The 21,942-nt window shown below is 44.1% G+C and overlaps 1 protein-coding gene across 2 annotated transcripts in view; it reads left to right on the top strand.

Moving 5' to 3' along the window:
- The first annotated feature begins 1,491 nt into the window (after positions 1–1,491).
- Positions 1,492–21,942, top strand: part of ADAM33 (ADAM metallopeptidase domain 33) — a 34,998-nt gene continuing 14,547 nt past the window's right edge. The window contains exons 1-2 of one of the 2 annotated variants that reach the window (XM_074275578.1): positions 1,492–1,685; positions 17,667–17,746. In XM_074275578.1, the coding sequence (XP_074131679.1) occupies positions 1,562–1,685; positions 17,667–17,746 (204 nt within the window). In that variant the 5' untranslated portion in view covers positions 1,492–1,561. The remainder of the gene's footprint in view (positions 1,686–17,666; positions 17,747–21,942) is intronic. The other variant, XM_074275577.1, reaches the window with a different exon arrangement.

Genomic DNA, 21,942 nt, shown 5'->3' with positions numbered 1-21,942 from the left:
TTTTCACTGCCTAACGACTATTCTACTGGTAACATACATTTCAGTACTCACACACTCAATCAACATTCTTAAATATCTACTGTATGCTAAATATCACTGTGCTAGGCTCTAGGGATGGCAAAATGGAATAGTTCCTGCTCCCAAAGAGCTCTCATTCTAAGGGGAAGACAACATGTACAAATATAAAACATACAAGGTAAGATTGGGAGAGTAAGGAGGAAATCGGGAGGAAATCGGTTTTAGAGCTGAATCTTGAAAGAAGCCAAGGCTTCTAAGAAATTTAAAAGGAGTGAATTCTAGGTATGGAAGACAGCCAGTTCAAAGGCTGGGAGATGGGGCATCTTGTGTACAGGATGAATGAAACAAGCCAGTTTTGCTGGACCATGTGGAAGGGAGTAATGCATATTAGGCCAGGAGAGGTAGGATGGAACCCATCTGCCATATTGTTGTTCAGTCTTGTTCAACTCTTCTTGACCCCATCGGCATTTTCTTGCCAAAGGCACTAGAATGGTTTTGCCATTTTCTTCTCCAGCTCATTTTACAGATGGGGAAACTGAGGCAAACAGGGTTTAAATGACTTGCCGTAAGTCATATAGCTTATAAGTGTGTGAAGACAAATTTGAATTCAGTTCTTCCTGACTCCACTTCCACACTTAGCTGCCTTTTTCATGCCATACAGAGGAATGTATGTTTGATCCTGAAGATAATGAAGAGCCTTGGAGTTTAGTGAATGAAGGTTAACATAGTCTGTCCCTGAGAACACCTTTGGCCATCTAAGACAATCATGAGGGTCAGTGTGATGCAGTGAAAAAAATACGGACCGGAATTCAGGCCCTGTCCATATCATTCATTCACTGTCTGTATGATCTTGGAAAGTCATTTAAATTCCCTTGGCCTCAGTTTCCCCATCTGTAAAATGGCAGAGAAAGTGGATTATATGGTATCTTAGATCCCTTCCTTCTCCATCTATGACCCACACCATATAGGAGGCCTCGGGCCTCAGAGTAGGACCTTCTGCGCAGGGAATTAAGTGTTCTTAGTTTTCTTTTTCTGACAAAGTTTCTCTTTCCAGGCCTTACTCCTTTATCCCGTGTTCTAAAAAACCCCTTTAACATGAAGCTTGCTCTTTTTTAAGTCTTGAGATCCCAAGTCCTAGGTTCTAGCCGCATCAGTAACTGAAAAGTGCCAGGTCCCTGACAGCCCCCGAGAGAAGAGGGAAGGCTCTTGGGGTCGGTCGGTGCCGGCCTAAGACCAGCGACTGGGCCAGGCTGCGAGGGCGGGGTGGAAGAGTCGGAGGGGGGGGAAGGGGCGGGGAGAAGGAGGCCGGGTCCTGCTGGGGTTCGAGGCTGCGGCGGGCTAGGGGAGGAGGTTGGAGGGAGGGAGCAGGGAAAGAGCCCGGGCGGGCTAGCGGGCAGGCGGGCAGGGGGCGGGAGTCCTGGAGAGGGAGGGCGGGATGAAGAGGGAGGGGAAGAGGGGGAAGGGGCGGGGGCTGGCGGCTGGAGGGGAGCAAAGTGGGTAGGGACAACCGAAGCGGGGGCCGAGGCGTTGGAGTTGGACAGGCATGGGCTGGGGCTCGGACCGGGCCTTGGGCTCGCCGGGCCCTGGGACAGCCCGCTGGCCCCCCGGACTCCTTCTCCTCCTCCTCCTTCCGCTGGGGACCGGGACCTGGGTCCGAGAGCCTAAAGGTGAGGAGGGGTCGATCGGGGAGGGGAAACGGGGTCCGGGATCCATCCTTGTCCCGTCAGCAGTGGCTGGGGCTGCAGTGGAGGAATGCACTTGGGGAGGGACCCCAAAGGGTTCCAAGTAGGGGAAGGGCAGAGTGGGTCGGGGCCGGCGCCTGGGAGGCCAGGAGAAGAACCCCGGTGGGATTGGCCAAAGGGAGCGGGGCGCTCCTGGACCAAAGGGAACCTCCATGCGCTGCCTCCAGGACGGGCGCAATGTTCTCTGGGGCGGACTCCCTCAATCGGGCTGAAATACCGTCTCGCTTAGAGCTGTGGGTCTGAATTGGGTCAGTCGAAAGCCAAGTCTCTCCCATCTGGGGCCGGGGCTGGGGTTCTCCTGCCAACTCACAGAACCGAGCTGGAAAGGAGCTCCGAAACAGAACATGGAATGTCAGGGCTGGGGAAAGACCTTCGAACAGAGCGCAGGAGAGTGGAGATAGAGCTGGGAGGGACCTTAGACTCAGAACAATTAGGCAGCATAGAACAAACACTGATTGAGTTACTCCTAGAGATGCCCAGTTTAGATAAGACAAGAGGCCTTAGCCCAAAAAACTGGGAGAAAAAATAATGCGTCCTAAAGCAGTCTGGTAGGGGACCACCAGATTGTGGAGATCCTTGAATGGCCAGCAAAAGCAAGCAAGCTTTTCTTGTTGGCTCTCTGGTGAAGTGGTTCAAATCCCACCCCTCTCATGGCCATATCACTCAAGCTTACTGAACATTAGTTTCTTCATGTGTAAAAAGGAGACTAATTCCTGCAGTATTTATCCTCACAGGGTTGTTTCCCTGCTCAAACGAGATCATGTATGCAAAATGCCCGAGCATTATTAATTTTCCCAGGACCTATTTAAGGTTAGAGTATAGTCAAGGAAAGACATAATTAGATGTGGAAATAAGAAAGAATATACTGGAGATAAATTGGAGGCAAGATGACTTGTTGGGAAGATAGTGCAAAGGTCCAGGGACAAGGTAATGAAGACCTTCTACTGAGGTAGTGGGGGACATTGGTGGTCAGTGATGAGAGAGATGTGACAATGGACTCAAAAGGACCTTAGTAATTGATTGGATAGAAGAAGTGAGGAAGAAGAGTTTTCTCTTAATGCCATAATTACAAACATGGAAAAGTGATGATGATGCTGGACAGAAATCATGATAGCAGAAGGAAGAGAAGGTTTAGGGGATAACAATTTTAGTGAAGAAAGATCATGTGCTTAATTTGGAACATACCAAGCCAGGAGAACAGATAAGTATAGATGTCCCATGTGGAGTTAAATAGGTATGCCTAGAGCTCAGAAAACAGATGTAGGAATCAAAGAAAGAAATAATTATTGAAGGTATGGAGCAGAATAACATTGCCCAGGAAAAGATATTGGGCATAAGAGGGCTAACGACAGAGCAAAAAACACCCATAAAAAAGGAAAAAGATGAGCAACCCATTGAAAAAATAGGAGAGCACTGAGAGTCAGAAAATCCAAGAGAATGTGCTGTTTCTGAAGCTGAGGGAATAGAAAATATTCAGCAGGAAGTGATGGTCAGCAGTGTTTAAAGTTGGGAGAAGCTAAACAGTATGAGAACTGAAGAAGGCCAGTTGCATTTGTCAATTAGTAGCTCAGGAAAGATTGAGAAAAAGCAGTTTCAGTAGAGTGGTGGAAACAGAAACCTGGTTGCTAGGATCTGTATGTTAAGTCTGGTTTTACTCTCACTGAGCAAATACTTATTTTTTCCCCTTTTGGTAGTTGACAGTCATTAAACAAACTGGCTCAGTTAATTACATAATTTTTTTTTAATGAGGTCCATTGCAAAAAAAAAAATCTGTAAAAAATCACCCAGTTTCCTTCTTATATTTTCATCAATGATAATTTTGATTTGTGTATAGACCGTTATAGAAATTGAAAAATTATCATTTGTCTGAAATTGCTGATGTCTTTTTGGTACCTTCTTTGTATTAGAGATACAGAGAATGTTAATAATACTCTCTGTGTTTTCTTTTGAAATCTCCTCTGCATTATCTTGAAAACCAATTCCTGGCTGCTTTTAAAAATCATTTTGTCTCTGGGATGGATTTCACTTGTATATTTGGTTAGGTTCAGCATCTTTTTGCATTCCAATTTTCCTTTTCTCACAAAGCTCGTTGGGTATAGTGGTCATTCCACTGTCATTAATGATGAAAATAAATCACTAAAAAAAAACAAATTTCCAATAAGATGTCTCTTATGTACATGTCAAAATCATATAAGACTCACTGATATAGACAACAGAATACTTTGTTCAAAGACTTTCTGGTCATCATTGTTAATAACACCAATAATTAGTAACACATAGTATTAATTAGCTAATATTTATATTAGCTATAGCAACAACTATAATTTAACAGCTAATTGGCTACTATTGTTTAATGATTAGCTAATATTTATATATCACTAGGTGGTAATAATTAGCTAATATTTATATATCACTTAAAAATTTACAAAATGCCATACGTATTATCTCATTGGATCCTCACAACGATCCTGTGAGGTAGGTGCAAATATTATTCTCATTTTACAGATGAAGAAACTAAGAGAGAAAAGTGCCATGGGTCACACAGATAGTTAAGTGTCCAAGGCAGGATTCAAATCCAAGTCTTTCTGATAGATCTTTTATCTGCTTTGCCACATGGCAAGACATAAAACAGGGAAATAGATGATGAAAAAGGGCATTTGTCAGTGTCGTGCTGAGCAAAATCCAAATGGAAACATTCTATAGATGATGAAGTCCTCCAGATGATCTGGTTTGCAGACAATTTGGGGAAAATTACCTCAAATTCTAGTACGTTAGAGAGCCTCTTTAAAGAGATACATAACCACTCAAAAGAAATTAATTTAACAATCCATCCAAGAAACAGCAAATGGATGAAGAATTTCTATTCTCAAAATTATGTCATACAAGTTGTATGGGGAGCCCCTAGAATGACTTAGTCCATCACTATGTGTGTTTTGACTAGGCATTTCAGATGAACAATACAAATGACACAAAATTGAACAGAAAAGCAGGATGAATCAGTTTTGGGAAATGACTGAGTACTTTCAGTAACCAAGCTTCTCCCAGCAACATCTACCATTTCAACAGTTGTCCCCTGGTGATGTTATATGACTATAAATTGTGAAAGATCACAATCTCCAAGAAATCAAAATTGCAGGGAATTCAAATGCCAGGGAGAAGCATCTGGGCATAACTAAGTGGTAGCATAGTGCCAAAAATGACTTTTATACTGAAAATAGTGCAAAACCTTCCACTGAAAATACTGAGTAGAGGAGATAGACCAATTTTGTGGAGAGAGTAAGTGATAACAGATGGAGAGCCTAAGTGTTACAGTGGCACCCACAAAGTTTTAAAAGGTCCAGAGAAAGTCCTCCAACTTGTTGAACAGACATCCTATAAAGGAATTTATTAGAGGAAATGATGAGTAAGAATTGCAGCAGGAGTTGAGAAGATATGAATGGGTTGTGATATGTGAAGTAAGCAAAACAGTGGGGCTAGATTAGATGACCTCTCCTATCTCTTCCAATTTTACGTCCTATGATCTTTTTTTCATCAAGTCTGAGCCTTGTGAGGATCCACATGGATTTCTCAAAGGATTAGAGTAAGAGTAATAAAGTCAATTTTCATTAACCAGACATTGAACATCCTCTAACTCCAGCTCTATCTCTCGGTGTCTCTATTTGTTCATTCATTCACTCAGCAACGTTTTTAAAGTACCTACTCCGTACAAGGCAATCCCAGTAAACTTTGGATAGAAAACGCCATCTGCAACCAGAAAGAGAACTATAGAGACTGAGTATAAATAATCCCATGTTGCATTCACTTCTTTTTCCTAGTTTTTTTTTTTCCCTTTTGTTCTTGTTTTTCTCTCTCAATGATTCATAAAGAAATGTGTATTTAAAAAGTTAATATACATATATAGCTAAAAAATAAATAAAACAATTTTTTAAAAAGTACCTACTCTGTACAGGACCTTTGCATAACTCTTGGTACAAATATCAGTGAAGGCATGGTTCTTGCCCTTGGGGAGATTTCTTTCTAGTGAGGTTGGAGGTGGGAGATAATGTGGGAGCTATCTAGGGTAATAATTATCATATAGATTAGAATGTGGTAAGTGCAAAAAATATCAATGTTGTGAGATATTCTAGAAGGGGGAATTTTTTTTTAGTCAGAGGCTAGGAAAGGAGAAGGAGAAATTAGGAAAGTCTTCACAGAAACCTTGAGCTGGACCTTCCAAGAAGGGAATAATGTTAACAGGAAGAGATGGGAAAAAGACATGTGAAATAGGGAAGGAGTCAGAACAGCCAATGATTTTAGCTGATTGGAAGTTGGAAAGTTTGACAAGATGCATGTGAAATAAGACTAGTGAGACTGATTCCTAACAAAATGAATGTAGATATACCCAGAAGAGAAGGTGGTTGTTCTTTCTTGTCCTTCATTCTAGAAAACAAAATGACATCAAAGAGTGATGGCATAATATGCTAGTGAACTGGATTCAAATGAGGGAAGGCTGTGCAAGGTCCTTAGCCTCACTTTGTCTTTCAGAGCCATCGGGGTCCAGTGGCAAGATCAAAAAAAAAAAAAAAGGACCACTAGAGATGTAGAAAAGGGTTAAATGACTTGCTAGCAAATATTGAAGGCCAGATGTGAACTCCACAGGAAGTGGAGTTCTTTCTTACTCCATGTCCAGAGCTCTGTTCACTGAGCCACTTAGTTGCCCACTGAGAAGAAATACTATTGGGTGGGAAGAAATTTTTGTATCAAATGTCACTGACAAAAATCTGATATTCCCAATGTAGAGAGAATTGACCCAAATTTATCAGGCCAAGAGCCATTCCTCAATAGACAAGGGATCAAAAGATAGAACAATTTTTTAAAAATGCAAACTCTGATGACCTTATAAAACATGCTCCAAATTACTAGTGCAAATTAAATTCTAAAGTTTCATTTCACACCATGAAAATTGTCAAATATTAAGTAAAGAGAGAAAAAAGACAGAAAAGGTCTGTGGAAAAATAGGCCCACTAATATACAGTTGATAGAACTCTGAATTATAGCAACTTTTCTGAATATCAATTTGGTATATTATATGTAAAGTGACTAAATGTACATACCCTTTGATCCCACTGCTGGGACAAAGACAAAAATGAGTTTTTCATCTATATTCAAATAATCATTCTCAGTGCTTTTATGGAAGCAAAGGACTGGAAATAAAAGTGTAAGCCTATTAATTAGAACTTGGTTGAATAAAGTATACCAGGAAATTCAAAGAAGTGTTTTTATATTTTAAGAAATGTCAGCTGGGAAGTCAGAGCAATTTGGAGAAACTTTCATGAGCTGATATAGAAAGTAATAAAGGGAACAAAAAGAACAATATGCAAAATGCAACAATGTAAATGAAAAATAGCTAAAAGGAAACAACTTACTAACTGAAAAACCAACGATGCACTCAGACAACAGATTATGAAATATAACTATTTCCTTTACTAGGATAGAATGTTTGTCAGTTGAGGTTACTCTGTCTTTGCTTAAATGTTTTTTCTTTGTTTCAGGAGAGGATTCAGTTTCAAGAGGGAAGAGGAGAGGAACAGTTATTACAAAAATGTCCATAATACAAAACCAAAAAAAAATCATTAAAACTTTTAAAACATTTTTTACAACTTTTAAAAAAATTTAAAAGATAGATTGGAAGGGGGATCTAGGTGGGGCAGTAGATAGAGCACAAATTCTGGGGTAAGGAAGACCTGTCTTCAAATTCAGCCTCAGCCAAGTGATCCTGGATCAGTCATTTAACTCAGGTTGTCTAACCCCCCCAAAAAAGTTATATAGGAGTAAAATTGTATAGGGTCTTGAATGCCAGGCTAAGATATTTGTATTTTATCCCTTTTTAAAGCAGAGAATCCCCTTTGTTAAGACCTGCATATTAGGGAGTTCATTTTTATTTTTATTTTTTTAGAATTTTTTTCCACAGTATATATGCATGAGTAATTTTTTTTATAATATTATCTCTTGTATTCATTTAGGGAGATTATTTTGAAAGATTTTAAAAGACAGGTGATAGACACTAGAGGCAAAGAAACCAATTAGAACAATATTACACTCATCTGTGCAGGAGGTATTGAGGACTTAACCAGGGAAGAAGATGTGTGCGTGGAGAAGAGGAGACAGTTTAAAAAATGTATAAACATAGAATAAACAGGATTTGACTTCTAATTGGGTGGGGGTGAGGGGAAGGAGAAGTGAAGGCTGAGAAGGAGGGAACAGTCGATTATGACTTTGAAGGAAGAGTTGAGGCTGAGTGACTCAGAGGATGTTAGTGTTCTCCACAAAAATAGGGAAGTTTCAGGGAGGGACGGATCTAAGAGAGGTGATGATGGGTTAAGTTTGGGATCTCCTGAGACTTTCAGTTAGAGATATCCAGCAGTCAATGAATACTAGAGCTTGTAAGAAAGCTCAGGAAGCTAGAAATATAAGTTTGGGAGCTATTTACAACAGATTTGTCAAATATGCTGCCAGCAACACTTTCGAGTATAAAGAAACTAGATTAAACTGTAATTGAAAAATATTTAACAAAACAAATAAAGTGAAATAGAACCTATATAATATTAATATGTGGTTTTCTAATATGAATAAGTGACTTACATGAGGTTTAACGAGACTCCCCAGTCTTGTAAATGCGGAATCCCAGATCTGTACAGGGCCTAGCATGATGCTCTATATATGTAGTGGTATATAATAAATGTCCATTGTTATTTCTTGCATGAAGATGGGGAATTGAAGCAGTGAGATTGGATGAGAGGGATCTCCATGTAGTCTTATCCAAGGTATCCAAAGTCAAAGACCAAGTCTTCTCCTCCCATTAAGCCCATAGCAGAGCCAGGATGAAGCTCAGAAGCAGCATGGCAGTATGGAAACTGGACTGCGTATCCATTAAGAGGACCTGGGTTCCTCTGAAACTTACTACCTGTCCAACCTTTGGAGCTCAATTTCTTCTTATCTAAAATGACTGACTGATTCCCGAGGTCCCTTCCGACCTCATGATCTTCCCAGTGTGATTTTGGCCAAGTTACTTCCTTCCCTTCTCTGGGCCTGAGGTTCCTCAGTGAAAGGGGGGATTGGAGCAAATTTTAAACTCCCAGACTCGGGTGAATCAGAAGCAGTGTAAGAATTGCTACCTAGCTTTAATCACTGGATGGGTGTTGTCTCACTCAAACTGAGACCTGATGAAGACCTTAACAAGGTCTCCCACTGCTTCCAGGGCCATCTCCAGTCATTCTGATCTATATCTGGCCGCTGGACCCAGATGGCTCTGGAGGGGAAAGGGAGGCAGGTGACCTTGTCCAGCCTCCCCCATTTCAATCCAATTGACTTGCATGTCATGACATCACCTCCCTGGAGTCACGGTCCTCTTCAAGAATGAAGGACAAACCACAACAATCGCCACCTCTGGATATCATATAAAATGAGCTAGATTTGGAGTCAGGGGTCCTGGTCTTAGCCCTGCCACTTAGTCTCTGGTTTGGCCTTGAACAACTTTCCCACCATGTGTATAATTCTATTTATCCTATAAGAGTTTTAAACACAGAGAGAGGATCATGTTTGTGTGTTAGGAAGATGATTCTGGCCATATGCAAGCCAAGGCTGGAGGAGAAAGACTGAAGGCCTAGAAATAAGAAGGAAGTTGGTGCTGAAAGTCCAGGCCCGAGGGTCTTCCCTTATAGTCAGTCCCTCCCCCATTCCTGGAGTTCCATTTCCACCCCTGTCCAACCGGATGGGGGAGGGAGAGAGGGTCAGAGGTTAGGGCTGAGAGCCCCAAGGGCCTTGGTGGAGCCTGGGAATGATCTGGGGATGCCCCTTCCTCTTCTGGCTTCTCTCCCTCCCTCTTGTCACTTCCCAAGGAGAATCGAATGAAGTCATTGCTCAGGGGGTCGATTTCCCACATCCCCAGTACTCCCCTCCTCCTCCCCCAGGCTTTCTGGAGCCTGGCCTCAATCCCCTCCTGACAGAAAAACGCTGCTGGGAAATTACAACCTTCTTTTCTCTCTGGGCCTTGGTCTTTGGAGGGAAGTTTGAATTTTCTGGATCCAAACAGGACCCACTGGGTTGGGATTCAGGTGACTGGACTTGCTCTCCCTTCTCATTTCTCCCATCCTCATTCCTTTTACTAGTCATTTCTCCTTGGTTGGGGTTGATGGTTCTCTGCCCCCCGGGCTTCTAGAATTTTTGTTTAGTTTTTCTGTTTCTCCCTCTCATTGAATCTCCCCATCTCTCTTGGGTCCCCTGTATATGTTTCCTTTTTCCCTGCTCAGTTAAAGCCCTTGGGAACAAGGGAGGGACACACTCTTCCTGCCAGATGTGGACATTGGAGGTGGAAAGTGATTTGGGAGAAGGGCCAGACCCTCCAAGGGATATTTGTTACCCATAGCTCCCTAGTGCCTCTCCCCCTTCCCCAGTGCACTGCTGAAGACAGGGGAGTGAAATATGTGCAAAACTGAGACTTGTGGTTGGGAAGTGGGTAGCGAGGTCTCTGGGGACTCTTCAAGTCTGTGTCACCTGTGGAATTCTTATATGTTGGTTCCTGTTTACCAGAAGAGAGTTCTAAATGCCGAGTATTATAAAAAGATCCATCTCTACATGAAATCAAAGAACACAGTATGTCTGGGTTGAGAGGACTCTTCTTAATTATTTAGTTTATTTTATGGACACCTTTGGCAATAAAGTGAAGCCTAAGGGCTTTTTTTCAGAATATTGTTCTTAAATGCACAAAATAAAATCCATTGTATTATAAAAGAAACAAGTGATTAATTATGAAGTTAAATTATTATTAAAATTATCAAGATTACATCCAAGTTCCAGGTGTAGGTTCCTTGAGAACAGGAACTGTCATTTGCCTCTTTTTGTAGCCCTGGCACTTAGCACAGTGCCTAGCACATAGGAAGTACTTAATACAGGTTTCTTGACTAACAGAAGTTTCTGTGGACTCCTGAGTGAGCCCCAATTAAGAATCTTTAGACAAATCCAACCCCTTCATTTTAAAGAGGAAAAGTTTGAAACCAAGAGAAACATTTTGCCCAAGATTTTTCAGTCATTTTAGCCATGTCTGACGCTTCCTGACCCCATTTGTGGTTTTCTTGACAAAGATACTTGGAGGGGTTTGCCATTTTCTTCTCCAGCTTCTGTAATAGATGAGGAAACTGAGAGAAACTGGGTTAAAGTATTTGCCCAGGGTCACACTGCAAGTAATATCTGAGGTCGGATTTGAACTTTCTGCCTGCAGCCCTGGCACTCTACCCAGTGTGCCACCTAGCTGCTCCTGTCCAAGGTTACACAGTTCATTTGTTATGGGCAGAAGGAGGACTAGAATTCAGGTCTCCCATCTAGGGCTCTTTTTAATGCACCATGCATTTCATATCTCCAATTGTGTTGAACACAATTTAGATGATTATCAAGGTCATAATAATAACAACACATTTTTCTATTTATTTTCTTATATGATTCTCATGCCAGATCCAAGGAGGAAAGGCAGGGTTTATTATACCCATTTAACAGAGGGAAAAACTAAGGCTCACAGGGGAAGAACCATAGTGAATTAGAGGGTAGACTGGACTCTTTTTTTCCTACCAGGTAGCAGCATGATTTTTGGGTCTGTCAACCAGACCAGAACTGACCTCTAACCTGTGGATGGTCAGGGCTGCACAAAGCAGGGCATTGTGATTACTCTGCAGGGTATAGAACCAGAATTCTGTGACAGGAACAGGAGTGGAATATTGTGAGATGTCAAAAGAGGTAATGGATATTGGCTCTCAGGTCCCTGGGAAATAGGAGGAGCTAAAACCAAAATTCTGTAAGTGAGTATCTGGTGCTAGTCAAAGCAGTACACAGTGCCAGAGAGCAAGGTCATCCAGAGCCGCAAAGGATTATGGTTACGCTAAGCTCAGGGCACAGCTTGCTTTCTGGGTCTTAGTTCTGGAAACAGGATACCGCCAAAAGACTTTGACAGAGCCATATTGAAGTCTTATGTGCATTTTGAAGTCTTGGTGCTTGCTGAATCCTCCTTACCCAGGAGGCAGTCCCCAAAAGAATACTAGACACCCTTTTTGAACAGAAGACAGAAATTATAATCAAAATAAGCATGTCTTTAGAGTAGAAATGGGAGCTTAGGCTCCTGTATAGAGGAGGTGCTCAGTAAGTAGAACAATGTAACTCAGCTCTTAGGTCCCTGTAACCATCTTATTCTCTATGTTTCTCTTCTTTTCTGTCCGTCACTCTTCCTGAACTCTGCTGTGTGTCATTCCTTGGTATGCTCGGCTTTTCTCCCAGCATGGTCTCTCTATTTCTCCTTTCCTCTGCTCCAATTCCTTGAAATCATATTCATGTCTATGTATATAGGTCATCACCCCTTCCAATCTCTCTCCTGTCGGATTAGAAACTCCCAGCATCCTCACCCCACTCCCCCCAAATCCTCTTGTATTTATTTTCTGTGCCTTCTAAATTGACTTGCTTTGTACATGTTGTCTCCTTGGTTAGAATGGAAGCTCCCTGTTTTGTTTTTGCCCTTGTATCTCTCCCAGGTCCTAGGATGTCTTGTACAGACATAAGCATTTAATAAAAGCTTGTTGATTGTTTGGATCTTCTTTAAGAAGGGAACTAGATCATTTTCCATTTTTTCATTCCCATTATTGTAGTTTAAATGTATTTTGGATTAATTGGACTCTTCTCAATCTCTAGCCATTCCTCTGCTTCTTCCTTTACTTTACTCTCTCAGATTGGATGGGGGAACGGCAGACTTTCCTCTCACCCAACCGAGTCTTCTCTTCTTCCTACATAATCTTTCATCTTTTCCCTTCTCCTCAGTCCTCTCTATAAACTCCTGATTCCTGTTCCTGGATGTTATACTTGGCCCACCCCCATATACCTCTGGAATGGGAGGCCTTAGCCAATTCAATCTGACATTTTTTTAAATTATGAAAAACATAACGGATAAGCAATTGAGGTCAAAGTCAGAAAACCTGGACTTAAGTTCCATCTTACAGGCACGCTGGCTCTGTGATCTGAGGCAAATCCCATAACCCCTCTGTGCTCCAGCAGGCTCTCTGCCTTATAATTCAGAGAATAGCAAGTTGCTGATCTGCATCAGGCGGGTTTCTTATGTGGTGAAATCTCATCCCTGGACCACATAAAAGGCCATGGGCTCAGGCTTTGGAACACAAAAACAAAAACAGTCTCTGCCTTCAAAGAACATACACCCAAATAAGGGCAACATGAGTTAGATACCAATTAGTGTGATCCGATGTAGTGATAGGGACAGAGTGTGAGGGTGGGGGTGGAGGCCCCCCCCCCCGAGGAATCATGGATGGAAGCAGTTTTGTTTCCACAATGCAAACACTGCGCTGGGTGCATAAGAGGCACTTTACAAGTGTTTGTTGTTAGAGGCATGTATAATGGGTATAATTAACCTCCTCCCCACCTCTGCCCCATAAAACATACACATACACTTTCTCTGTCTCTCTCTCTCTTTGCCTCTCTGTCTCTGTCTCTCTCTCTTTCTTGTCTCTGCCTCTTTGTCTCTGTGTCTCTTTCCTTGACTCTGGCTAGAGAATACCCCACTGAGAATGCTCCGAGCTGCCTTCATGGAGGAGATGGGAGCAGAGTCTTGGGGGAAGTGAAAGATTTCGACAGATGGAGATTCAGGACTTGGAGTAAGAGGGGAAGTCCATTATAGTGTGAGGAATGGTAATACAAAGACACTGAAATAAGAGAGGCTAGGACTATAACAGGAGATGGAGGGTCATTTCCTTTGGTTGAAAAATAGGATGTATGAAGGAAAGCAGTGTTTATTAAGGCTAGAAAGTCAGAGAGTAGTCTCTGGTTATAGAGATTCTTGATCACCAGGTGAGGGTTTTCTGCTCTCTTTAGTGGGCAGTGGGGAGCCATTGGAGGTTTTTGAGCTAGGGAGTGACTGGGTCCAATAAGTAAGATCCATTTTGGAGAGGGGAGAAAGTAAATACAGGGAATCAGTTAGGAGGCTATTATTAAAAAAAAAAAAAAAAAAAGGGATTGGTGAGAGGGTGGAAATTCAATAAGAGGATAAGAGCTTAATAAGAAAATCAATGAGATGCAGACTCAATGAGAGGATAATGAGAAGGCTAGGGGTTCACTAAGGGCATCAAGATTCAGTGAGAAAGGATTGGGGACCAGTGAAATGATGGGGGACCAGTGCTTAGTGAAAAGGCTGGAGAATCAGAGTTTAGCTGAGGAGAAGATGGGGTCAGGAAACCTGAGCCTCAGTCTTTCAGAGGCCAATCCTCACCCAACCCCCCCATTTCCTCTTCTGCTCGTATACTCCGAGCAAGGAGACACTGGGGATGTAGGTGGGGAGGGGCTTCAGACTGAGCCTGCTCTGAATTCCTTCTTTAAGGAGATGAGGTTATGGGGGAAGGGAGCAGCCACAGAGCCTTGGACTAGGCCCCAGGAGTTTTATGAGTTTCCTGTGTGAGAATGAGGCGGTTGATGTGAGGAGATAAGCTGAGGCAACCTCAGAGTTTATTTTGTAGAGAAGCCTGGTTTGAATCAACCCCACATGCCCAAGGTGGGTGGGACATCTCCCCTCCTTCCCACAGTTTTTGAGCTGTGAGGTTTGTGCCCTAGGGAAGTAAGGAGCAATCTAAGGGAAGATAAAGAGTCAAATACTATCTTGGACTTGAGGGAGGATAGTAACCCTTTCAACCTGGGAAGCCTTCCTGGAGATGGGGGACTTTCCAAGAAGCTCCTAAATGTATGGAGAAATGGGGCCAGGTGAAATGGGAAGAAGGTTTTGTCCCTTTGATTCTTTTCTTAGCCCTACTTCCCCTTCTAAAAAGGTTCCCAGACTGACCCCAGTACTCAAAAATGTCAGTCCATCTGAGTGACTGTTGCCTGGCAGTGTAGTTCTGGGTACTATGGACATTTCTAGTTTTGGATTACCGTTTGGGTGCCAGACTATCATTTTCCCCTAGAGGCCACTTCTAGGAACTCAGTCCCCAGAGAGGATCTAATGTACCAGATGAGATTCTAGGCATGGCCATGTGGTATTTCTAGGCTTTGCATGCAGTCCAGCATCCCAAAGATTCTAATCACTTGGACGCTTTGTTGGACAATTGGGTGAGTCTGCTCCTGGCTTAAACTGTAGGACCTAGACACTAGGCTTGATTCGGTAGTCATGGGGACATTATGGAAGATGTTGTGCCTCCTTTCTAGCTACATGCCCTGAAGGACAGGAGACAGGTTGCTGGAGGCTCAGGAGACATGGACGGAGACATGTTTTGCAGCTTTGGCTGTGTTGAGTTAGAGATCCCTTGAGACATCCAGTTCAAAATGTCCATTTGGCAGTTGGTGGTGAGAGACTGGCTCTGAAGAGAGAGAATGGGGCTGGATATATAGCTATGACCGTTGTCTGCATAGAGATGGCAACTGAAGCTGTGCTTGTTGTTAGGGCCGTCAGCAGAGGAGGGAGGCTCAGAATCCCCCATGAGGAGCTATGATCTGGACAATGGGCTAGCAAAGCAGACTGAGGAGCAGTGGTGAGCCGTGTAGGGGAACCAAGAGGGCAAAGTCATAGAAATCCAGAAAGAAGAGGGCATCCAAGAATAGAACGTGATTTATAGTGTCAAATCCTGCAGAGGTCTCAAATTTGGGAGTCTTTCTACCACACCCATGTTTCCCTCCTCAACTCCACTAGCTTTGTCTGGACTGCCAGCCAGGCACCAGGGCATTTGAGGGCCCATCAGGCTCTGTGGGTCAGTCGGAGGCCTTGGATGCATAGAGGTTTAGCTGGTGGGATTTATAGAGGCTAAACCCCAAATGGTGAAGATTCCAGGCATTTTGGCCTGCTGAGTAACTTCCTTTCTCCTATGACTCACCAGGAACCCTCTTAACTTACTTCTCTTCTCTCCCCTCCCCAACTGAGGGGGGTCTAGGCCCGAACCCCCCTTTCCCTCTGATTATGACATGGGCTCCCAGGCTATAAACAACTTGGGGAGGGGAAGTGAGAGGCACAAAAGGGAATTAAGAGCCATATAGACCCCTCCTCCACCCACATCTGGAGCAGCAGCTGCTTCCCCTGGGGAGGAGGGGGTAAACTTGGCTTAGGGTGGAGGAGGGCCGGATTTGGGACTTGGGTTGGGCTGAGTAAGGGCAATGTGGTGTGGAGGCAGGGGGATGGCCTCAGTCTCCAGTTAGGGATGCTAGACTTTCCTTTCCTTAGGGCTTTGAATTCCGAGTCCCTTCCCCCTTTAAGGGGCTACCTACCTAGTTCTGTGTCTTTTTCAGCATTTCTCTTTCAACTTGTCTCTGTTTCCTTTCTATTTCTCTGTATTTATTTCTGCATCTCTATCTCTGCCTTTCCTTTTCTGTGAATTTCTTTTCTTTTCTCAATCTCTTCTCTTCTCTCTCTCCATTCTCTTTCTGTTTCTCTCTCTTTGAAACCCTCTCTTTCTCTGTCTCTTCCTTTCCTCTTCTTTTTCTTCTTCTCTCCTCTCTGTCTTTCTTTCTCTTCCTTTCTTTCTGTCTTCCTCTTTTTCTCTCTTATTCTTCTCTTCCTCTCCTCCTCCTTCTTTTTCTCTCTTTGCATCTATTTACACCTCTTCTTTATCTCTGCCTCTCCCTCTCTCTTTCTTCCTTTCCTTCTCCTGTCTTCCTCCCTCCCCTTTCTCCCCTCTCCTTTCTTCTCTCCCTCCTTCCTTTCCTTATATTGTCTTTCTCTCTCTCTTTCTCAGTCTCATCTCTTCTTTTTCTCCTTCCCTCTTCTTTCCCTCCTTCCCTCCTCCTTCTCACTCTGTCTCTTTTCACCTCTCTCCCTCTTTACCACTTTGTCTCTGTCTTCTTTTTTTCTGTCTCTCTCACTCTCTTTATTTTTTTGTCTCTGTTTATCCCCTTCTCTCCCTCTCTCTTCTCTTCCTCTCTCCTCTCCCCCCTCTTTCCTGCCTCTGTCTCCCTCCTTCCTTCCCTTATATTCTCTATCTCTCTCTGTCTCTCCCTCTCTCATTTCTCCATGTCTGAAACTATTTCTCTATGTATCTCTGTCTCCTAGTATCTCTGTTCCTCCTTTCCTCCCTTCTCCCCCTCTGTCTCTCTGTCTCTATCTCTCTCTGTGTCTCTCCGTGTGTGTATGTCTTCCTTCCTCCTTCCCCCCAATGTCTCCTTATTTCTGGGACTGACTCTCTGTGTCTGATCCCCCCAGGGTCTCTGTCTGTCTCTCAGCCAGTGTTTGTCTCCTTCACAGTGTCTCTCCACATCTCTGTGACTCTGTCAGACCAAGACTTGGAGTCAGGAATGTTGACCAGTTTTTCTCTTGTGGAAGAGAACTAAAAATGCTTGTTGGTCCTTGTCCCTTCCTTCTATTCCCTTTCCCATCCACCAAGTGACCTGTGTTAGCTTTCCTTGAAATCTTTCCTCCAGAGCCATGGAGGTGGGGAAGGGAGGGATATTCCAGAGCCCCAAGGGCTCAATTGGCCACCTGCTGCCACTAACTCTGCTGTCCCTTCTCCCGAACTCCATTCATTCATTCATTCATTTGTTCATTCAAACAAACACAAATTAAGCACAATCTGGTAACAGATAATGATCATACTACCCCCCCTTTTTTTTAATGTTTTCTCCTTTTTCTCTATTCATGTTTTTGTCTCTCTACACCTTTCTCTTATTTTCATCTCACACACACACACACACACACACACACACACACACACAAAGGATACAACACTCTTTCTTTCTGGGCTTCCCTTTTCTCCTTCCTTTCCCTCTCTTCCCTCCCTTCTTCTAGTGGAGAAATCTTTATTGGTGTCAAACCTCAGTCCTTCTTGCTGCAAGATGGGCCTTTGTACTTTCACCACAGCCCTAGTCATCTCTCAGGAATCTCCCCTCACCCTGTGCTCTGTATCCCCCTCCCAGGACTTCCCCTTGGAGAGCCAGTCACCCCCCATTGGGTGCTGGGCAGCCGGAGCCGTCGGGAGATCACCACAGAAGAGACGGTCAGTGTCACAGCAGGTTTCCCGCCCCCCCCCCCCTCGAAGGAGCCATTTTGGAGGCAGGGAACTGGTTGGAATTTCTTCTGCCCATAACGCTTGGGGGCCCAAGAGGGCAGCAGCTGTCTTCTCTCAGCCTCAGTGGGCACTATGCCCATAGTCATCACTTCTTTCACTCTTGCTGGGCTCCAGCTGTCATATGTTGTCCTGAAACACCTCCCCTCCACCCCCCTCCCAGCATTCTGTGTTCATCAGGGCTGCGATGCCCAATGTGGAGCAAGCCTCAGATTCTGTTCTCGCTCTCATCTTCTCTTCATCTTCTGTCAGACTATCCTAGGAAGCTCCTAAATTTCTCCTTCTCTTGGTTTTCCTCATTCTCTTCTTTATTTCCCCTTCTCTGACTCAGTTTCCCCCTTTCTTCTTAAGTTTTCTTGAGGTCTTCCATCGGACTTTCCCTAATGATATGGTCTTCTTGGTCTCCAGACCACGTACCATCCCAGAGATGAGGTGTGTGTGTGTGTGTGTGTGTGAGAGAGAGAGATTCCTCCTTCAGGGTTATTCATCTCCCTTTGGGGGATTTTGGCTCGGTGTTATCTGTCCCCACCTCAGAGCAGAGGCCCTGGTGGGAAACTGAGCCACAGACAACTCGATCTCTATAGGCTGAACAGAAGGGGAACTGAAACCAAGGAGGGCGGGCATTCAAGCAAGCCAGCAACATGTGGATCTCATTATCCCGGGCCACCGATGCACACACATGGAAGTCATTTCTCCACCCCCCTCCCTCAGCCCTCAGTCAGATCAGGTTCCCCCACCCACCACCCCTCCTTTCCCTTCCAGGAACTCGGCCCAGCCCTGACCCTGGCTGCTGCTGTCTCTCTCTCCCCCCACCCCACATACCCCTCTAGGGCAGGAGAATGTTTAGTCTCTCAAACAAAACTCCCAGGAATTCTACCCTGGCTCCCCCCAAACTCCCTCTCCTTGCCCCCTGTCCTGTGCCCCCTGTAGTGTCCCGCCCTCCTTCCAATGCAGGGAGGATCTCTCTATACATATCCTAGCCAGTTCCCACAACCCTTCCATCCCCAGGGACTTCCCTTCTCAGCTCATCTGTCAACATTAACGCCTACTCTGCTTACAGGGACCAGCTTCTTGCCTTCCTTCTTACTCTTTACAGAGACTTCGGGCCTAAAGAGAACAGCCTCATGGACTCTCTGAGAGGGACGGGACCTTAGAAATTATCTGGCCCAATCCTTACATTTTATCACGAAGGGAACCCCAGAGAGGGACTTTACCCCAAGTTACACCCAGACTTAGGAACCCAAATCCGGAGCTCAGATCTGCTTCTTATGAATAGGATGCATCTCCTTTGCACTGTTATTAACCGGAGAAGAAGTGAACCAGACAATCAATTCAGAGAGGGGAAAGAGGAGAGGAGTGGGAAAAGACAAATAATCAAGACAAATTTTCTGCCTTCTCTCTTTTGAGACCAGATTTAAGAGTGCAAAGACTCCCTGGAAGGGGCAGGAACTTAGGCTTCCTAGTGAGTCAACAACTTCCTCCCCACCCCCACTAGATGTGATTCCCTGCCTTCCAAGGAATCTATACAGTTCTACAATTCTAATTATACTGCTGGCCGGAGTTCATTCTCCCAAAGCCTCTAGGGAATCAAACATTCCCCTCTCTACACCCCACCTCCTCCAGGATCCAATATGGTTTGGTGCATAAAATCCTGGACCTGGAACTCAAATTTGACTTCAGACATCTGTTATCTGTGTGACCCCGGGCAAACCAGTTAACCTCTATCTGCCTCAATTTCCTGATCTGTAAAATGGGGATAATAATAATACCCACCTTCCAGTGTTGTTGTGAGGATCACCAGAATGTGCTTTGCAAATTTTAGAGCACTATATAAATATTAACCATTATGATTATGATTATTATTAATTATTATTATTATTATACCTTGGTCCTTCTACTGACTGATCTTGGATAAGTCCTTTCCAGCAGTGTGATCTTGGATAAGCATTTTCTTCTCTCTAGGCTGAAGTTTTCAATGATGGAGTCCAAATAAAAGGTCTCTAAGGCCCCTCCCAACTTTAATTTTCTGTGTCTCTGGATGATTTCTCACTTTCCAGCTTGGAGTGGGGGAGAGCACAGTATGGGGATTGGGATAGGAAAATCAGGTAGTGTTGAAGCTCCTTGGCTGTAAAATAGGTTGTGTGATTACAATACCCATATCCCATTGGGCTGTTATGAAAATTAAAAGAGATGATATTCACAGTGCTAGTAGCCACTCTATAGAGCTTATTCCCTTATTCCCTTCTCTTCCCTCTTCCTAACTCTGCTGTTCTGAGGAGATGTGACTGCTCTCTGTCAGTGGCCCCGGTGTGCACATGTCAGAATCACACACCTGGCAAAAGGGGAGGGGAAGACAAGGATGACTGGGTACCAGGCAGAAAATGAAATGGGAGAGTCTTTAGAATACTCTGCTTATTAGTTGTTGTTGGGTGGTTTATTTTTTTTAACTCTGCTTATTGTTGATGAAACTTAGATCTGTGAAAAACAACTCCTCCATAAATTCACAGGTAGGGGCTGAGAGGGGGAAGGAATCAGAAAACGAGAGAGAGAGAGAGAGAGAGAGAGAGAGAGAGAGAGAGAGAGAGAGAGAGAGAGAGAGAGAGAGAGAGAGAGAGAGAGAGAAGTGGTAGAGAGTCCAGGGGAAGAAATAGGGAAAGATATTAAAATTGGTCAATCTGGGAGAGAAAAGGAAAGGGGACAAAGAAGAGAGGAGAAATTGACTCTTGGGAACATGCCCACTTCCAGGGGAGGGCAGGATAGGGCAAGAGAGATTCAGAGCTGTGTCCTAGAAAAAGAATTTGCCCAGAGCTGCCCAGAATTGTGGAGATTAGACAGACAGAGGCAGGTGGGATCATTCCAGACAGAAAAAGGATCCAATGATGATCCAATGGGAAGAAAAGCAGAGGGGGAGGAGTGACCAAAATGTGAACAGAGACTGGGCATGAGCTGGGCTTAGGAGACAAGAAAGAATTGGCTAGGGAAGGGGGGGGGAGACTGAAGTGGAGCCAATGAGAAGTCTGAGATGATGGGGAGAGGCAGTGAAAAGTAGAAAAAAAAGGTGAGAAAAGACACTGAAAGAGACACACCAACGGAGAATGAGTCAAGATGAGAGATAATGGAGACCAAACTAGTGAGGAATAAGGACAGAGAGATTACAATACACCAGCAGGAAGAGAGAGAGACTTGCAGAGTGGAAAGGAGAACAAAGTGATTGGGTAGGGATGAGGGGTATCACCATTTTTGGACTTCCCTCTCCCCCCTCCTCACTCCAGGGTACATGTTTCCCAAAAAAGCCTTAGCCAGGCTGGTGACTTCATCCTTTGGGCATTGGGAAGGGGGGGGGGGGTGGAGAGGAGGCTGGATTTGGGACTGTCCCGTCCGGTCCTTCAACACCCTAAGCTGAGAGAGGAGGCTCCAGGATCTGGTCCAGAGCTTCCACTCCAATTCACCAGAGATGGAGACCTTCTGCCCTCTCCCACCCTGGGAAGTATGGAGGGAGGCAGTGTATGGTGGCATGAAATGTATAGCACAAACATTCCAGTCCCTGATGTCATGGCAAAATTTAGGACTAGAGATCCCAATGACGCCCGGGGTCACACAGCCAGAGAGTAGCCTGGAGAAGGGATGGTATTCTGGCACCCAGCCTAGCCAGAAGAGAGAGACCTTCCTCTAACTTCTGAAACCCAAACCTACTGACAGGGAACTATGGCATAAGAGAATGATAATAGAAGTAAAAGGAGAGAAAGAGGAGAAGAACTGAGCTTTGAGCCAAAGAAAAAAATTCAGAGAGATGGTGAGACACACAGAGGGGGGTAAAGCAATAGACTCTGAAGGACAGAAAAAGGAAGGAGATAAAGCCAGAAAAAGAAAGACTGACGAGATAGAAAGAGGAGAGAAGCACAGGGAGGCAGAGATAGAAAGCCAGACTGAGGGAGAGAGGAGGAAGATTTATCTATATGATTAGGGGGGAAAAACAAGAGGAAAAAAATAGCAGAGACGAAAGAACAATAAATCACAGTCAGAAAAAAAGTCCCACCCAGAATATCACTGACATGTACTTATTCAACTAATAAAGGTTTCTCTTTAAGACAGCCTGCAGAACAGATTGCATGATGAGGAGCTCCCTA

The sequence above is a fragment of the Sminthopsis crassicaudata genome, chromosome 6, assembly GCF_048593235.1.
Source record: "Sminthopsis crassicaudata isolate SCR6 chromosome 6, ASM4859323v1, whole genome shotgun sequence".
NCBI lineage: Eukaryota > Metazoa > Chordata > Mammalia > Dasyuromorphia > Dasyuridae > Sminthopsis > Sminthopsis crassicaudata.
This window is presented reverse-complemented; position numbering and strand designations above follow the sequence as displayed.